Source organism: Parasteatoda tepidariorum, chromosome X1, assembly GCF_043381705.1.
Source record: "Parasteatoda tepidariorum isolate YZ-2023 chromosome X1, CAS_Ptep_4.0, whole genome shotgun sequence".
In the NCBI taxonomy this organism is placed as follows: Eukaryota; Metazoa; Arthropoda; class Arachnida; order Araneae; family Theridiidae; genus Parasteatoda; species Parasteatoda tepidariorum.
The window spans coordinates 50448165-50468827 of NC_092214.1; the positions used below are offsets into that span (position 1 = coordinate 50448165).

The 20663-nt window shown below is 27.0% G+C and overlaps 1 protein-coding gene across 7 annotated transcripts in view; it reads left to right on the plus strand.

Moving 5' to 3' along the window:
• The window catches only part of LOC107438554 (muscleblind-like protein 2), a 400349-nt gene that overhangs the window by 340246 nt on the left and 39440 nt on the right, over window positions 1-20663 (plus strand). For 4 of the 7 annotated variants that reach the window (XM_043043156.2, XM_043043158.2, XM_043043159.2 and 1 more), the window contains exon 2: window positions 10434-10622. In XM_043043156.2, the coding sequence (XP_042899090.1) occupies window positions 10434-10622 (189 nt within the window). The remainder of the gene's footprint in view (window positions 1-10433; window positions 10623-20663) is intronic. The other 3 variants (XM_043043157.2, XM_043043161.2, XM_071187782.1) reach the window with 1 other exon arrangement.

The window sequence follows — 20663 nt, forward strand, 5'->3', positions numbered from 1 at the left end:
TGTTTGTTCGTAACGCCACAGGGGTCACCTGTGACCTGCGAAGCCAAGATTATTAGAAACACATAATTCGTAAATTTTTAGTGCTTTAATTGTTTTATATTATTATCGTTACTGAAATGGTTTGAAGAAATTAATGCAATACATACTGAGAAAATCATTTTGGCCAGACGGGCAAGCCATGTAAAATTAGCTTGGCATTCAACGTGTTAAGAAAAGTAGAAAATTTAAATTTTAATGGCAAACAGAAAAAAACTAAAAAATGCTGAATTATTCTGAGATGAATTTTCAATAAGTTTATAGTCAAATTCGGTATTAAAAAAATCTACCGATATAATCTGAAACTCAAAATTCAAATGACAAATAGATAGGCAATTCAAGTTTTTTGCGAAAATTAAAATAATTTATGTCTTCTGTACGCATTTAAAATCTTTTTTCTTCGCATCTTATAAATAAAATTCCAATATACTTCCGAAATTTCATTTAAGTAAAATTTTTATACATAATTTGCTAATTTAAACAAATTATAAGATATAAACTTGTTTTTGGTAATGGTTTGTTTCCGAGTGGATTTTAGAATTCAACAATCTGCAAGTATTTAAATAATTATTTTAAAAAATGAGAAACGTCTTTAAAATATTTTTCAAACAGTATTATACTTTTGCTTTGTTTCATTTCATTATTTTGGGCGAATTAAATTTAGGGCGAAATTTTTTTTTGTATCCATTATTTTAAAAACAATTTCTAGAAAAAATATTCTAAAACTTCATTTATTGAACTTTTAGCGCCATCTAGTAACGACATAACAGGTAAATAATTATAATTAAATAAAATATATTATAAGTTATAAAATATGCTATTTTTTATGAATTTTAAATTTTTATTTTTTTTTCTTTCTGTAAAAACATTTGTTTTTTAACACTTACTTTGACTAAAGCTGGTATCTTCTAACAATTTCACAGAATCACCTGAAAGCAGACGTGCAGCGTCATCTATCGGTAAATTTGACAAACACTTTCGAAATATTAACTCTTCGGAAACTTATAAGTTTGCCGGATAGATTTTTATGAATTCTTTCTTATATAATTTTTTTTTTCAATTAAGTAACAATTTCATTGTTATATATTAACTTCCTATTAAAATTTTTTTTTGTGTAATGCTTTAGATTCTTTTCCAATCTATTTTCCTTTGGGAAATTAAAATTCTTGGGAAATAATATTGATAAATAAATAAATACTATGGTAATATAATTTAATAATGGAAGAACTGATTTTTTCATCTTTAGTACAAGTTAATAAAGTTTATTTCTTATTCGTAAAGTTAAATTTTCCTCGTACTTTTTTTTTTTAATGTGTCTAGAAATTCTTTTGTGAATGAAAAGTTTAAAACTTCATTATACTCTACGCATAATTTGTACTCTACGCCTAATTTGAAAGAGAGAATCACTTTATCGCAATTTGTGAGACTTATTTATAAAATTCAAATACTTCATTATATTATTTTGTGTTTTACAATCTGAAATATTCTCTCTTATTCATAAAAAGAAAATTAAAATAAAGAATGATAAAATGTAAATAATTTTTATAATTTTGTTTTTTTTTTTATTTATCTACATTATATATAAAAAAAACTAGTCTTCGTTAGTATTACTTAATTTTTTTAATTGCCTAATAGTATATATTGTTTAACCAATGAACTATTTTAAATTAATCAATATTTTTAACGTTTAAAATTTTTCCTTAAATTTTAATTTGTATGTTAGTAAATATTTTATGAAATTCTAATTCTAAATTTGATATACTTTTAAAAAATAATGAATAATTAAACTTCAAACTGCTTTCAATTAAATTTCATTTTGTGGTATCAAGCCAATAGCAATAAAATTATTTATTGCAGTAAAATTTTGGCTGCTTTCTTGCTTTTTTGTTCATAGGATGTGCTGGTTTCGCTTACTTAATAATTTATTAAAATTTGCTAACCAGCTCTCTCCCACACAATGATATAAATATTCAAAATAAAAAATAATAATTTGCATGTGGTAAAGCATTAATATAGAGTGTTTTTCATATGAAAAAGCAAAAAATAAAATTAAAAAAACAAGAAATCTGAAGTTTTGTAATTAAAAATATAAAAGAACCGTTTTTAATCGGTTTCGAATGAGTGCATTAATTTCTCCTTAAATGATGAAAGAGTAAGTCTTTTTTTTCTATACAATTTATTTAAGAAACTACAGCATGAAACATTAAGCTTCGAAACATACATTTTTTTTTTCCCTTTAAAATATTTCCAGAGAAACTTAAATTTGAGTCCTCGAATAGAAAATATGTTCTTGATAATGTCACAGTACTTTTTCAATTTTATTTTTGTTTTATAAAGTAAAAGAGTAGCATTAAAAGTAGCCTCTGCATTTATTAAGTGCGCAAGTTTTTCTTTTCTGCTGTTCTTTTCTCTTTTTCTTTTTACTTAATTTTTTCCCCGTCTTGCTTCACTTGCAAATTGCCAACAAGATGTGAGCCGAGATTAAAAATAAATAAATAATTTTACGCTTTAGGCACAATTGAAATGCGTTTTTTTTAATTAAATTCTTGAACCGATTTCAAATTTTGTTAGAATCTTCATTTCAAGAAAAACAGGAATGGATTTTTTTTAGAAGGATTTCATTTTGACAGATAGCTTTAAGAATAAAGCCTAGTACATTTTAATAAATATTTAGGAATTTAGTACTCGTTTTCCCGGTTATCTTTGTTTTTTTGGAGGTCCTAAAAAGTTAAATATATTTTCGCTGTTACTTTTGCTTATTTAATTACTTTTTGTATATTAACATTATAATTGTTTATTGTAAACATTATGATCTTAAAATCTTCAGTTAAGAACTTATGTGAGAGAATTTTTTATTTTTTATCTTTTTATAATAAAAGTATTCTTTTCTATTGTTAGGATGTTTAATACTTATAAAAGTATAAAATAAGCTGTTATTAAAACTAAAAAAATTCCCATCCTTTTTTTCTTTTTTTTACTTTTATAAGATTTGAAAAAACATATTAAATAAATTGTGACATAAATATTGGAGAAATGATTTTAATTTTTTTTTATCTGTCAAGGTTTATTTTCATACATATACTGCTGCTTATGTTGGCATAAGAGCTGATCTAATTTATTGACGCTTCAGGCACAATTAAAATGCGTTTTTTTTAAATTAAATTCTTGAACCGATTTCAAATTATGATCTTTGTAAGATTAACTTTCAAATTTTTATTTTTTATTGCTATAAAATGTTTAAAAAAAATAGTTTAAAACATGCTGCATTAGTTTTCAACATGTATACAGGTTGATTTCTCATATTGAAAATGTTTCAATAATTTCGATTCAATGGTTTCAGTAATTCTTTCTCAATAATATTATTATATTGCATACTTTCATGTTTTATTTGAATTAAAAAACCAAGATAAACATATTATGTAAAATGCTATAATGAAAATATAACTGATAGAAGTCTTAGTTTTCCTGATAAAAATATTTTGTCCTAACTTATTCTGATCTTCATCCTGGTATTCGTGATTTTTGTGCATGTTTAGAACATCCCGTTATCTGCGAATACAAATACAGATTTTTAAATGATTGATTTGAAATCAATTTAAAGATTCGAAAGATTTTGACTTTTTTTTTTGATACTAGTAAAAATTGCAAAATTCAATAGTTCAAACTTAGAAACATTCACTAATTATGTACATGGTGTGATTCTTTGTTTCAAACTTTTTTTAATATTTAGTCATTTCATGAAAACGAAACTCAATTAACAAATTTTCCGTTACCTAATTTGTATAGTGATGAATAAGGGGAACATACGCTTATTTATTACTTTCATCAAATACAGTAATAAATCTTGTTTAGTAAAGTATTTTAATGATTCGTCTCTTTCATCCGATTTTAGAAATAATCGGTCACAATTAATTATCCAGCTATCATGGAATTTTAAAATGCTGAATTGAGAAATCATCTACTAAATTACAAAATGTTAACCAGTTAAACTTAACCATCTAAATGTTAATGTATAAAAAATGTAAACCAGCATATTCACTGTATCTTTGTTCGAAATTATTGAAGGCCTACATTTAAATTATTTGATTAAGGTAGTCTTGAACTCGATTGCAAATTATAATTAAAAGGGAGTTTTTACTAAATTGATGCGGTTTTTTTAAAGCAGCAGAAATATAAAAAGTTTCTCTATCTTGATCACAAACTATCATGAATTAATTGTTCCGTTGATGAAATTGAAAAAAGTTTATTTATTTTCTTTTTGAGATAAAATTTGGATTAAATAGAGCGAACTGTATATTTTTATAGTTTGCTGTCCGCCTTTCTTAAGTAGATTACTACAACAAAATGTCCCGATTTTTTTTATTTCTTTATTTTTTTATTTTTTATAAAATGTAGGGGAGTGTCAAGTACCCCCGCCCACTGTCAATTTCATATGTGTAGAATATTTTTTCAAGTCAATGGGCCATTAATTGTTATATTAAAAAAAGATTATTTTCAAAGTTTCAAGTATTTATGCAGCTGGTAACATGGTAAACAATAGTTTTGAAAATATGTTGAATACAGTAGTGAAATAACTTATTATTTTAATTTTTTTAAGTTAAACTGTTCTTTTTCTGGTTGATTCTTTTTGAATTATTTAATTAGATGATAAAACAATAGAAACATACAAAAATATTGATTATTACTCAATATTATACTGAAATATAAGCAATACTCCTTAAGTGGGCGGGGCTACCCGACTCTCCCCTAATTATTTTTTTCTTTGGTCCATTACAAGGCCTGTAAATAAATTTATCTTATTGTTTAACAAATTGCGAACTGTAAAAATTGACTTTGCCTGTGTTAAATTAGCGAAATGTTACGCTTACTTATCTCGGAATTAGCTATATTCTATGATTCCATAAAAATCCCATTTTGACGGAACATGTTACGGAGAAAAAAAATCTGATATACAGTAATTTTTTTAATATTTTGCAATATAATTGATTCTATGGTGAAATGAATTTTGCGGATGATGCACCTAAAATGTCGGTACTTTATACCATAATTTGATCCGGAATGTCTTACAGCGTATATCTGTTTTATTAAATTTGCGATTCTATAAAATTTTAACCATTTTTATACATACCATTTTACTTATTTCGTGTAATTTCATTGCATTTAATCTAATTAACTGATTTTATTCTCTTTTTGAATATACCTGATTCGTTATGTCAATTTCATATATTTTGTGTAGATAAATTTGTAGTGTGTACTTTACATTTTGATCTCTTTTAAAAACTATTGTTTGATGCAGCTTGTCTCTTTTTGAACTTTGCGCACTAAATTACAATCCTACATTACAATCCTACCCTACAATTTAATATATTTTATTACTTTTCTTTTTCTTTCTCAGAAACATTTAAATTTTTGTATGTCTTCCCTGTTCGACTTATACTAATGGTTTCAACTAATGGAAAACTTCCATTCAATCTAAAATATTAATTATTTCTTGCACGGATTCAGATAAACAAGATATTTAGAAGGTAATTAATTTTGAAATTAATTCTGAGGAACACTATTGCAATGCAGGTAACCACAATATTCTCGAAAATCCTTTCTAATACCTTTCATTCAACTTGAAATAAGGATGCATCAACATCCTCATCGTAGTTATTAATATTCATCCCCGAACACAACTTCCGCGTACATACGCTTCCGGGCAAACAAACCCACTTGCGAAAGGGTTTAACAACAGCTGATAAAATACTCTATGATACCTGCTGGATTAAAATGATTTACTAAGTAGAAAGCCGTCCAACAATATTTCATACTCAAAATAGCGTAAAAATCACATGCTCAAGGTTTTTATGTTTCTTTTGTAGACACTTGGAATTGTAATCTAAGCATATTGTGAAATGTAATGATGTTTAATGTTTATATGCTTCTCTATCATTTTGAGTTAATTAAACACTGGAAAGTTAATTAAACATAGAAACTTCTTGGAAGAAAATGGCTGTTTATCTTATCATCTAGATTTTTATTAATTAAATTTGTGTTTCTTTTACTCGTTCAAACATATGCACCGTGTGCAAAAAAGTGAACAGAACAGGCTGAATAACTTTTAGTTTAATAATCGGATCTTCACGTTCTCGGACTCAATCTTGATGGTTCAAGGGGATGACCTCAAGTTTGCTAGTTTATTATTGCCGACAATAATTTAAGTTACGGAATATGACACAAAAATGTACTTTATCTGAATAAACTTTTTTTCAATGGGATGGGATTTCTGACCACCAAAATATATGGGTAAGCGGCAATCTGGAAAATATGGTCCCAATAGTTTGGTCAAAAGAGCGGTCCAAAGTTTGAACCCCTTTCCATTAATTTCAATTTCTTGCGTATTTCGTCGTGTCTCGAAAACTTTAAAAAAATAATTAAAAAAAAAAAATTCGGAATAGTCGTATTTTTGAAATTCGATTTCTCAGAAGCTATTTTTTGCTCACTGTTCTTCTAATTCGTCCTTCAGCTCTTATGTTTCTTTCTCAAAAGTAATTCAATAGCATTTTCAATAGCTTCAATAGCATTTTTACCTTTTTCCTGACTTTAACATTCATTTAAGTCCCTAAATGTGTGTACTTTCCCCTTTTTATTTTTAATAAAGATTATTTTGAATACGTATATTAAGGGCGCCAACTACGAAAGACTCTGTATTTATGGATGATGTATTATGTATTATGTAATGTTAATATGTTATCAATATGTTATTATCTAAATATGTTATTATCTAATTAATACAACAATCTTTCGTCAAATAGATATCAAAATAAATACCTGGAGCATTTTTTTCCGCTGAATCATACTTAAAACTATAAGAAAAGAGAATACGGAGAAAATTTTTATCAATTTGAATACAGTAGTTGTTTAATTTTTCTACATCTTAGAATAATAAAACTTTATATGCTGCGCATCTTTTCAATTTAAAACACTATTTATGTAAAATATTTTCTTAATAGGATATGTTTTTTATTTTTTGCATCGAACTCGTCTAAATTAAAAGAAATTTGAACGGATTTTTGTTATTTGATATATCTCATAAGATCAAATTAGCCATTATAGGATTATAATTCTCGTACTGTGGGTCGTGTTTTATGTACGACGCGTGGTTTTTCAATATTAAACAAAAACTCTATACTCAATTATTGTCTAAGTTATCTTTTTATTTCATCAAAGAAATCTTAGAATCCTGCACTCATATGTCATCAAAATTAAAAGAAATTGGAGAGTGGGCGCTTATCTTTAGAAGAAAAAAAATGAAGTGCTAATACGATATGCAACTTTGTGATTTAAAACAATTCCTGGATTAAATTAATTCATCAATAGGCTATCTCTTTCATCGAAAAACTTCTCTAACCCTCCATTCGTCTTCCTTTTCTTTCGAAAATTAAGAGAATTTTAAGCGGACACTTGTCTTTGGCAGATGTGAAGATTATATAAACCTCATCCAAACTCCCACTTATTCCAATCCTTCAAAATTTTCGCTTTTCAGTCATTCCCTTTTTTTTTCGATTCTAGAATAAAAGGATGGGGGAAGAGTATGGAACCAGTCCCTTTTGTTGAAGGAGAAACGCAATATCTACCCTTCCTCTGGAATCCGTTCCTCACTCTCCCCCGAGATGGTCCCTCAATGGGAAAAGAGGATGGTTGGGGTGTAGATATCTAGAGATCTCCATTCCTTGAACTTCTCATGAGCCTCCTGTTCCATATCACCATGACAACAGAGAATAGAAAAGCGTCAACTCCACAAAACCAGAAATCTCGAATTAAGTTACGCTTTTAAGGTGTAGGATCGTCAAACCAAAAATGGATTTATTTTTTTGTTCCAAATAAAATGATCTATGATGAATTTAATAATGGAAATTTGCAATTTTTATTAAAAATAATTTTGTCGCTGTCTGTCATGTTATGAATTTATCAATTAAACTACCAGTTTTCTGTAATTTATTCTGGTTTTATCAAAAAATTGTTTTACTTATTGCTTGGTTTATTTCTTCATTTTTTCTAAGTTTGGGAATAGTTTAAATTAAATGAAATAAGGAAATGTTTCCCAAATGGCTTGGTTTCCAATGGCTTGGGAAATGGTTTCCCAAGCCAATATTAAATAGTATTTACTAACTGGTGTTATCTTTTAAAATGTTTTACTTTTGTTTCATTCATTTATTGTTCCTCTAAAGATATCTGATTATTAATTAATAAATTTATTTTTGATTTACTTTGAATTTTTTTTGTCAAGCTGTGCCTAATTTTGTATGACTATAAATATATCCGAATTGTTTTTAATTTTAAGTACATTTAAATGCTTAAAATATTTATGTTTATTAAACTTAATTTAATAATTGTAAATACAAGAACTCAAAATAGTTTGAAAAATAATATTCAAGTATTTCATTAAAACAAATTGAATCTACTTAAAATTGATATAAAAAACGAAACTCTTTGATGACCTTTCTATCATTTGATTAAGTATTATAAAAAAAATGAGAAAAGGAATAAATAGCACTCTATATTCAAGTTGTGAAACGTTTTGGTGCCCAATTGATAACTTGGAAATTATTCTGATTTATTTGTGTATTTGGTTTAACTATATCGATAGTACAATTCAAAGATCTTTAACATGAAGTAATTTTTTGGGGGAAACATAAAATGTTTAATTAATAAAACCACATCATAATTGATTCGCAATTTTCTAAGAAATTTGTAAAAAATAAATAGCCTTTTCTCCAATTTGAATTACCATTCGGTGATGAAAAAATGACGGAGCTCTTCAAATGAACACTAGAACTGGGTGAAATAGCGTCAACATCGCGATATCATTAATCGCTATAACGATATTTTTATAAATACTCCAACGGTATATCATGATAACTATGCTTTTCAATAAGTATAAAATATTTATTGAAAACGCTCTGAATATCGGGTACATTAAAATATCGCAAGTATTGTCGATATCGATAACTATCAAATATAATATTTTCTACATTGGTAATAATACAATTTTCGCTAAAAATACTTGTTTTATTTTGGTAATGAGAACATTGATTGATGTCAAATTAATGCAATTTAGTTAAAATTAGAAAATATTTCTATTTATCGTGGATTTTCATTATTTTCGTACAATATATGGAACGGCACTAGTTTACATTTATAAACTGTCTTCCCAAAAGCAGTTTTGATTTCACCAATTAAAAACCACGAGAAAGAGTAATAATTACATATTTGAAATAAGTATGCATATATCCATAGGAATACTTATTAGATATATTACAAAGCATACTTAGATCGATTTGCTTTCTGCTTCTCAATGTTCACATACGAGGAAGGTTTTATAGATTAAAGCTAACTTCGTTACCAATGAAGTTACATCAAAAAATCTCCTGCTTTTGTTTATATCTTACAAATATGACATCCGAAATGATACTTCCCGATCGGGTTGAAATTTTTACAAACAGTATTTCAGGTTATGATTTTACAAACGGTATTTCAGGTAATATTTAAAATCATTTGTCAAGATAGTTATTCAAAATAATTTTAAAGTAGCATATAAATTATCAAAAGCTGCAAATTTTACCTTGAATACATTGTTAAGTTCTCAGACAAAAAACACTTTTAGCTGTAAAAAGTTGCTTTAATATAAGACTCTTTAATCGGAAACTTTGATATTTGCATTTTAAAAAGCTAAAAGGTACACTTTTAAAATTATGATAAAAATTCGATTGTTTTGAGCAAAAAATCTCCAAATATCTTCATAAATCTGAAATTTTATTACATGTATTGCATGCGTTAAGTATATTTTAAGCTGAATTTCTCTTATTTGAGAAACAAAATTTTAAGTATCTTAAAAGCGACACTTCCAACTGCATATTTATCTTAGCACATCTAACAAAAATGACAGAAATTTCTTAATTTGAGCCAAATTTCTCAACCAAAGCTAAACAAATCAATTTTGTCCATATATATATATATATATATATATCGCTCATGGGCTGCAATAGTGGCACAATTAAAAATAAACGCGTTTTGAACTAAGAGCAGGTGTAAATATGAAAATACACATTCTTTCAGCAGCAGTACTAGTACAACTCATAATTCAACTTGAAGATAATCTNTAATCATCGTTTAAGCAAACTGAAGCATTTCTTATGCATTTTCCTTAGCAATGAAAACTTTAAACCCACTTATCTCAAAACTTGATTTTTTGAGTTGTACCGCTACTGTTGCCCATGAACGATATATATATATATATATATATTATTTCCTAATTAGAAAAATAAATTGTTTATTATATTGAAACGACTCTTCTTACTTTTAAAATAAATTATTAATATATATTATAATTAATATTTATTTATTTTTTGTAGGGTCGTTGCAATCGGGAGAAGCCACCATGCAAGTACTTCCATCCTCCTCAACATTTAAAGGACCAACTATTGATCAATGGAAGGAACCATTTGGCACTAAAAAATGCCATAATGCAGCAATTGCCATTACAGCCATTGCTGCAGCCACCGACCGCACAACTCACTCCTGCTGTCGTGAGTATCATGAATGTACGCCCAATTTTCCTTATTTTCCTAACCTAATTAATCCCTTTGCATTATTAATTTTTTGCTGTACAAAGTATGGTAGTATTTGTGGATTCAAAATTTCTTAGAATTTCAAACTTTTTTGATAATTACTAATTTTTAAACAAAATGCTTGGTATAAAGAAGTAATTTCGAAGATCTTGAAAGAATAGTTAAATGTATCTATTCCTTTTCTACAACAAATATTTTGATTATAGGATTTTCAGAATGATAGGCAAATCTATGTACTAGAAGTTAGTCCTTGTTTCTATTAAAAGCCGTTGACTCAAAGTATTAAAACATTTGAGTACAAAGTAGTGACTCGCATCTCAATATCTTCTTGCAATTGCAAAATTTTTGAAAAGAGAATATTTGAATACTAAGTATAGACTCGAATTTCAATATCTTCTTGCAATTAGAAAATTTTTGATAAAAGAATATGTGAGTGCTTAGTATGGAATCTTGCAATCACAAAATCTTTGGAAAGAGAATATTTGAATAGTAAGTATGTACTCGAATTTCAATATCTTGTTAGAGTCACAAAAGTTTTGAAAAGTTATTTTTCATGGAATAAATAAATAGCCTAAAAGATCTTCAAAGAAAAGTTAAATACGTATATTCAATTTTTTAAAAAACTATTACTATTAATGGAGCCTATAGAATAGAGTTTAATCCAGTACAATAGTCTAAATTTCAATGTAAAGCCGTTCACTCTTTATTAAAACAAAATGAGCATAATCTTGTTATACTGTATAAAAATTTTCATTTTCAAAAGAATAACGGTTTCATAAAATTTAAAACTAATATTAATATGTGTCAGGGATAAAAACGAAAAGAGCCCATAAAAAAATCCTGATAGAGGCAAAAAATAAGGAACTAAAGAGTATTTAACGGAGAAATAGGGATCAATAAATACAAATGTTGACAAAAATTTGTATATGCTACCGTATATACTGTTGAGGAGAATTTTTAGTTATAGGTTATATATTGGGTTCTCAAAATATATTTTTTCTATAGTTAATTTAGCTATTAGGTTCTCAAAATATGCCAAAGTCAAAAGTTAACGTTAGATTTTTATTATCGTTTTTGGAAGAAAAAAAAATACATCTGAAAGGTTCATGATGAAATTTTTGAATATTTTTTCCAAACACAATAAGAAAAATCCAGCTTTAGTTTTTGACTTCGGCATATTTTGAGAACCTAATATATAGCAAAATTAATTAATATTAATTTTGCTATATATTATAATTAATTATAAATTTTTTTTAATTTTGGCTATAAAAATAATATAAGGCTATAGAATAATTATATATGGCTAAAAGAAAAGTGAGAATTTGATGAAGACAAAAATTAAATAGAGGCCGGGATAGCCTGGCTGGTAGGGCTTTGGGCCCCATGTCCAACAGGTCGTGAGTTCGACATCCGCCGGCCGAAGACTCCCCATGTATAAAATGATGACTGCTGCACTTTAAAACAGTAGGGTCACAAAGTCCTTCATGTTCTCACAACAAATCAATACCTCTGGGGGTTTCTAGATCATGACAAAATTACAATCTGTGGATGTATGAATGAGTCCGCCCTATAAACGAGCTGTGACATGTGAGACTGAAGTCTTATTCTTTGCAATTCATGGCACCCCTGAAAAACTAGAAACTCACTCTCTGCCTTAAATTTGCTTGGTTTCACCAAGCAAACTTGCGGATATTGGCAAGTGGAGTTAGAAACAACAACAAAAATTAAATATGAATTTTTATCATCGTGTTCAAAAGGTTTGGCTTAACATGTGACTGTGAACTTTAAGAATTTGAATACTGGAAAAATCAACTAAAAGTTTTATGATAAATATTTTCATAAAAGGAATCAAAATTACTTCGATTTTGTGTTAATCATGTAAGGTGTTAAACATCTTGCGTCAAACCAGATATTGCTGTTTAAACATTTTTATCAGAACGAAAGGAATTGGATTTAACTTAAAATAATTATAAATAAATTCATTTTCTTAAAAAGAATTCTGAAATTCAGTCAGGAAAAATTCTTTACGTATAAAAATTTAGCATCATATCTTGTTGTTGGAGGCCTCATTCGGAACTTAGTTTTTTTCTTCCGCAAAGGCGTGGGAGGATATCTCACCCCAACGCATTCCACACTAAATCTGAGCTAAGAAACGTCATCCGTGTCTGACTTAAAATATGTTCTTAAATAAACAACTAGCGGATGTTTTCAGAATATTCTTTTATTTTTATTTTGCCATTAAAAATGTCACCACGAAACGTACTAAACGATAAATCTAAATTAGACTGTAATTTAATGCCTTAGAAATTGTGAATAATGTGTGTGTGCTAAGCATCAGAACAACTGTAAATGTCTTCACTAAATTATAGCGAGTATTTGTTTAGTAAAAAAATTAATAACTTCAATTTGGATGTATTAAAAGATTAGAGAAATTTATAAATCTCTTTACTCTATAATCACTTGAAATTGCTAAAAGAATAATAACTTTAATGTGTTCTATAAAAAGAGATAGCTACAACTTAAAATTTTAAAATAACAATAATTTTAATATTTCAGAAAATTAACTCTTCAACCCAGAAATTCTGATCTGATTTTTCTGTCCTATTCGTAATAATGAAAAAAAAAACCAAAATGTCCACGCTTATAATTCCTGAATTAAACAACTGAATAGAAGAATTTTTTTTTAGAAAAATAATAAGATTTTAAGAGTATTTTATTTATATGAGTTCAATTTTCTTTTTGAATCAAGTTCAAATTTGATAATCGTAATTTATTTTCTAAAGTCTCAAAAAAAAAGAAACATAACGCTACAAGAAATATTATTCATATTAAATAAAACAATTCGTTAAAATAAGATATACTTTCATTTTTTTTTACTTTTTATACATTTTTAATAGATCCATACCATTTTATGTAACGTTGAAATCAAATAAAGTTTTTTTTATTGGTCAGTTATGATTACGATATGATATATGTCAGTTATAGTTATGACAGTTAAATTACTACATTATTTCACCAATATATTGTATTACCAATAATATGTTAGGTTATAATCATGATGCTTCATTATCTATTGAATTGTACATCAATCTACATTATCCTTAACACTGCACAATTATAAAATTGGGTAAAAAAATTTTTTTTATTGATTTTAAGGAACCAACTATGTATTCTTAATTTTACTGAGCTAAAATAGTGCTTATTTTGGCAGGCATGATTAATTTTTACATACAGATATGACAAAGAACACTATTTATACTATTGGCAAGCAAAGTAAACTATTGGCAAGTAAAATATTGCCAGAAAATAATGAAATTCCACTATTATATATAGAGATAGATATATTGAAATACTTAAAATTACTGCAAAAATGGTCACTTTAGCTATGCCATTGAACATTGAATATTACCACTGTGTCTTAATATGCTAAGTCGAAGATATTCTACAACTTAGTGATAGGACTTTTTAACTAACTGTTAATGAGATTGAAAATCTAACTTTGAGATCAGCCACTAGATGTTATTTTAAGAGGTGCTATCAAGTAGCATTTGTTATTTTAGATACTCTGCATGTAAACTAGAGTATGATATTTTCTGAAATCAAACTAGTACATTTGTCTACTGGGCAAAACAGGTTTATAAACAGGTTATAAACTCATCATTAATTATAAATATAATCAAATTAAATGAAACTTTCTAATCATATTTCCATTGTGTAGTTTATTAATCTTCTTTTAAACAGAATTAAAGAAAACAAAGCAATGTTGGATGTTAGTGATAAATGGAAAAAAAAAATTGATCCTGTATATAACGATTTTAAATAGTTTTGCATTCTATAAAAAATAAATAGAAATCTCATGTCTAAAAAATTGTAAACTATCACACTTTGTACAGTATAATTTTTGGAATTTGCATTTTAAAACCTTTTAGAAGTGTGTCTTTGGACTAATTTGCTTTGTATCTTATAATTTATTCAAACTATTTTCTCGATAGAACTTGTTAACTTTTAGCTACTTATCCCTTATTTTTACCTTAAGCAATATTAGAAATAACGCATTTATGCTTGTTGTAGTCACTAATTAGTTGTTTGGAAGAGCAAATTTTGTTGAACAACATGCAATGAAAAATAAGTGAAAAACTACTTGTGGTTGAAGTGAAGATCCATTAAGACATTATTTTTATGCTGTTTGTTACAATTTTGATAAAATTGTACCATCAAAAGCAAAAAAGACAGTGCAAAAATGTACATTGTACCATCAATAATACTAAAATTCATAGTATGTGAGAAATACTTGACATATGTGAGAAATTATTGAAATTTTTTACTCCATATATTTTTTTTGTTGGCTTTTTTAGCAAATTTATTGTTTTAACTATAATTATCTATTCATATATATCTACATGAAAGAAAAGATTCTGGTAAAATTACCGTACTGTATGGTAATAACATTTCTGGTAAAAAGAGCATGACTATGGTATTAAAAACTTAAATATACAGTATTTAAACCATTCATTTGGCAATTTTTCCGTTCATATGGTATCGTTTTATTTTTGGTTTTCAAAATTATAGTCCTTGTTACCACACATTGAGTAAAACATGTATAACTGAAAAGTAAATTTAACCAAGTAAATGGTTTTTGTGCCGTTCTCTTAGGTATTAGGATGAACTTACCTAATTTTACCACAATTACAAAATTTTATCGCCTATTATAAAACCATATTTTCTTGTTAATTTTATCAAATCATTACCGAAACACCGGCTAATATTTACTGAGATTTTTGTTGTTCCCATAGAGACAAAAACATGGTAAACTTTACTATATTCAGGTAGTTTTGACCATACTAGTTTTCTCAGTGTAAAATTTCTTAATCCCCTCAACAACAAAAAAGAAAATAAGTATAAAAAGCTACAGCTTTTTTTATTAAAAGTCATTTTATCAGAATTCGTCACTTTTATAACTATTTAAGTAACTCAAAACCATCAGTTATTTAAAGGATAAATGATTCGAATAAAATTTTATTAACTTATAAATTTTTATACGCACCACCTTTATCACCTTCTTCAAAATCTTATTATCATCCTATTTAAATAACATTTTCTAAATATATTTATATTAATATTAGACTTCATTTAATGCTTAAATTTTTAACGCTAATTTGATCACCTTGAACAAAATATTACTATCTTCAAATTATAAAACAATTGTGTAAACAATTCATTTATTTTATCATCAAACTTAATTTAATGCTTATTTAATCACCTTGAAACACAATCTTATGCTCTTCAAATTCAAATAAGATAGTCTAAACGATATATTTACTTTAAGATCGGACTTTACCAACAACAAATTAAAGAGCTTAAATTTTCATTTAAGCTTTTATCAAAAATATCCCAGTAAAAAAAATAATAACTATTAGAAGATGATCCCAAATTCCCGCCTTCTCAATGACCTGTTCTCCTAATTACTAGCTCCAGTGAGCTTTATTAACAGCTGGCGAGCTATTTGTCATCAGAAGTTAACTGAGCCAACGAAAAAGGAAAAGACCATTAGCAGACATTTTCGGTTGGGCCCTTACCACGCCAAACCAACACGGCGGCCAAGTTTAAACACCATTTAGTCCTCAGGGCGCCAAGCGTTTTATTGCCAGACTTTTGGACTGCTTCACAGTTTCTACAAGTTCTCTTCTAGACTTTTTGACCTTTTAAAGTAACTTTCTCTCCTGCAGTAGGAGATATTAACTTATTGGGAAGTTGAAAACCAATATCATGAAAAGAGTTAGAAGTAGATTGATATTACCTTGAAACTATGCAATATTTTCAAAATAAGCCAATCATAGTTTCAACTGCGTTATTTATAGGAACTTGTGATAAGGATATCAATTATTAATTTGTATTGATATAGACAAGATATTAATTGATATAATCAAGATATTAAATTAAGAACTATTCAATATTTTGAAATTAGTTAATCGTAGTTTAAAAATAGATTATACATGTGTGATATTTATAGAAACTAGTGATAAAGAAGTCAATAGTTTATCAAGGATAAATATGTAAAAATTATTCATAATTTAAACATAATTTTTCGTCTGCGATATTTATAGAAACTAGTGATAAAGATGTCATTTAGTAAATTTTATTGATATGGATATCAATAATAAATATTATCTTAAAACTATACAATATTTTTAAAATTAGCTAAGCGTAGTTTAAAATAGGTGATACATATGTGGTGATATTTTATGCTGTTAGAAATTTCTCGGAAGAAATGGTAAAACCACAATTTGCTTGACTTATTATACCATATTCAAATAAAATAGTTAAATAACCATAAATAAGATGGTATTCAAACTGTTAACTGTGAGAAAAACTGTTTATTAACTGCTTTCACCTAATACGGTTAAACAACCAAAATTTTTCGCACCAACTAGGTTCACCTAATGAAGCCACACATTTTCTTGCAGCTGAGTTCATATTATAGCCGAGAGGGCTAATCTGTCAATCTCGTGATTAACAGAACGGGGTTCGAGTCCTAGCGTTGACATCATGATATTTCTTCCATTCCCTTCAACACGTGAGGAGTTTCCAGCTTTCCCCAATTTGTGCCCTGTATTCTCCAATGCACATTACCGAACGAAAAGCCTAGTTCGGATATCCAGTTAAATTTCTTTTTTACGGTTTCGAAGCCTAGTTGTAAACCGTTTCAAAACCGTAAAGGTAAAAAATGTTCTTTACCGTAAACTTTACGGTTAATTGGATTAACAGACTGTTTCAGGTTATTTGACAGTAATTTTAGAATGAAAATTCTAACAGTGCAGTGATAAAGATATCAATAGCTGATCTATGATTACACATTAACAATTAATTGAGCAATACGGATATTTACATAAGCGAAATCGATATCAATAGTTGATTTCGGACCTTGTATATTAAACGCTACTTGCAGTTCAATCAATAATTGATTTAACTCTATTAAGTAGGTTACTCGTGAAGATATTAACATGGTTAAAGGATAAGGGAATACATGCATTAAACTGTTCACCATGTTTTATCAAAGGTAACTGTGCATAATCTGAAGATTTATTTTTTCTACTAAGTTTTATTCCTTTTTCTTTTAAAATGAATTTCATTAAAATATTAAGAAATAGAATCATATTGCCGTAAAACTACGCAAAATGTCTGAAATCAAGTTAACCACAGTAAAGAAATAGGTCAAATATGTGTTGTTTATAAAATACATAAATTAATTATATAAATATCAATAATTGATTGAGTGATATAAATTTCAATAGTTGATGAGCGATAAAATTATTCATAGTTGATTGAAAAATGTACATAGATATGGTCATCAAATTATGAATAAGTCAAACATGCATCATCTAGTGATATTGTAACTATTTTTCCATGTTTTTCACAATTTAAACAATGAAATATTCGTTTTGATTATTGTTTAGAATTTATAGTCTCTTTGATTTAAATAAGTTTCCATGACTTAAATCTCTATGGTTTATTCATAATAATCTCTATGATTTAAAGAAAGTTTATCTAAATAGTTTATATTATAGATATATTTGACTGATAATTTTTATTGATTAGAGCAGTCAAGTACAAAATATTAACATAAATTTCAAGAAATTTATTCAATCCAAAAAATCTCGTCAATTTTAAGTCCGTTGAGGCATGTGTATAATGTTATTTCTTTTATTAAACCGTGTTTTCAAAGACATTTTAACTTCTAACTCTACCCGTAAGTAAAAGATTGGATTTAAGTTTAAATTCTATTTTTGCTGCAGAGAAATCACTTTCTTACGTAAAACATTTTTGACTTCTCAAGTGAATAACTTTAATAGAAAACGAAATTGATATTTGTGCGAAAACCTTGTCTTATGTTACTGCAGATTTCTTTAGAGTTTAAGAAATCCAATAATTTGTTTATTATTAGGTTTCTGATTCAAAATTAAATATTTTATTCATTAAAATATTTAAAATAAATTTAAAAATACATTATGATTGTACTTTACATTGTAATTGCTTTTCTCTAACTCCAGGTCATTAAATTCTATATTCCCTATTATATTGTATTCTTTTTCGAAAATGAGTCTTTAGATCTTTTTCTCAGCTTTTAAAACTGATTTCATAATTCTCTGTCGAGAATTGTAGCGTTAGCATGATTCATATTTTGACTTAATAGAATAATTAAATGAGAAATAGTAGAATTTAATGGCACAAAATCCGGAAGCTGCTCTACTGCTTCAAATCACCTATTATAGTTATTACATCCTAGATCAGACAAAATTATTCGTTGTTAGAAACTAAAACTGAAGCTTAAGTTAAAGAGAAAATAAAATGAAATGGTGAAATAGCAGTTAGGTTATATGTTGAAGGATCCGTTCATCAGAGATGTTGCTCTTTTTTTTTCAATAATTTTGAACCCCTCCTCTTCTTTGTCACAAAGTGCCAAATTCCAAGATACCCCTTTTGTCACATGTCAGGAAACATTACATAAACATGTTCTAGCAATTTAGAAACAAAACACATGTTGCAAATCATATTTCATTATTTTTAGTAAATATTTAGGTAAATCTCATAGAGAAGATAAGTTTATCAAAATTTCTGATGTTATTCAGATGTGAAATTGAGCAAATCAGCCTATATTTGAGCAATTGATAAATAATTAATGATATGGTTTATTTATTAATAACTAATATTTTAACAAATAGTGTGACTTACATATTTGTTTGTATGATTGTTAAGTCATTATTCTTACGTAGATCAAAAAGTCTCATTTAGGTATCCGAAATACTGTTAATATATGTTTCAAAAAATGTTTCTATGATGAAACCTTGGAAACGTCTCATTCTGAGATTTTTCCTTTTAAATATTCCACTTTGGCTGCCATGCAATATTTTTATTATTGTTAATGAAAGACGGAATGTAGAAAAGGGACCTTTATGTTTTGTTTTCTTTATTTCTAATAAATAAGTATGACACACATATATTTAACGTTATAATATTTGAAACGTCTTTGCATTGTTGTTTAAACATTTCGCAAGTATAAGTGGAAGGTTAAATATTAGTTCCCCTAAAGCGAGTGTTTATATCTTTTAGGTAGTAAATAAAAATGCTTCTGGTACCTATAAAAACCTTTTTTTGCACTTTCTGGGACCTTTTTTGCACATAATACACGTACTGACATGAAATCTTTACGCTTTTATCAAAATCTAAATTGTAATAGAAACGTTAAACACAAAAAACACAATTAATTTTTCAGAAATTCACTCTCCAAAAAAATTACATAAACTTATGTATTATTTCAAAAATGCCTCTGTGGTGTAGCCTTAAAAATATCATGCAGTGTTTTAGCAGTAAATAAAAGTTTTTGTGGTATTTTGGAACTATTTTTATACACCAATTACAAAAAATCCCACATTTTAATATATAAATTTAAACTATTATTTTATAGTTTCAAAACGTAACTGAGAATATTTCTGTTGCATTTTGAAAACAGTTTTTGATATATGTGTAGATATAGAACTGTGTAGTAAAATTTAAGAAAAATTTAAACAAAAAAATAAACTAATTTTTTTTTCCTGAAAAGGGTGCTATCGTACTTCTCTGCTTGAAAAATATTTTCTAGTTCTACAATGTCGTCAGTTAATTATTTTTGTTTTTACCAAAACTTGCATCAATAAAAGGTTGGATTAAATATTTATTCAAAAATTTAATTTTAAAATTTTCATTTATTTACTTATTTTTTTATTTTTAATGAATTTATATGACAACATCTAAATCTTGATTTGAACATTTCATTTGGTTTAATAACCAACGCACGTTTATTGTAAATACTGATTTATGCCATAAAATTATTGTTGTCATTCCCTGGGAAGGATAGCTACGAAGTCTTTTTCTTTTTATACCGCCAGATGGCGTTCTTTTTAAATTTGTATGTGTTTGTTTGCTTTTTGTTAATAAACTTTTACTTTCTGTCTGAATCTCGATCCACGGACTACAGTT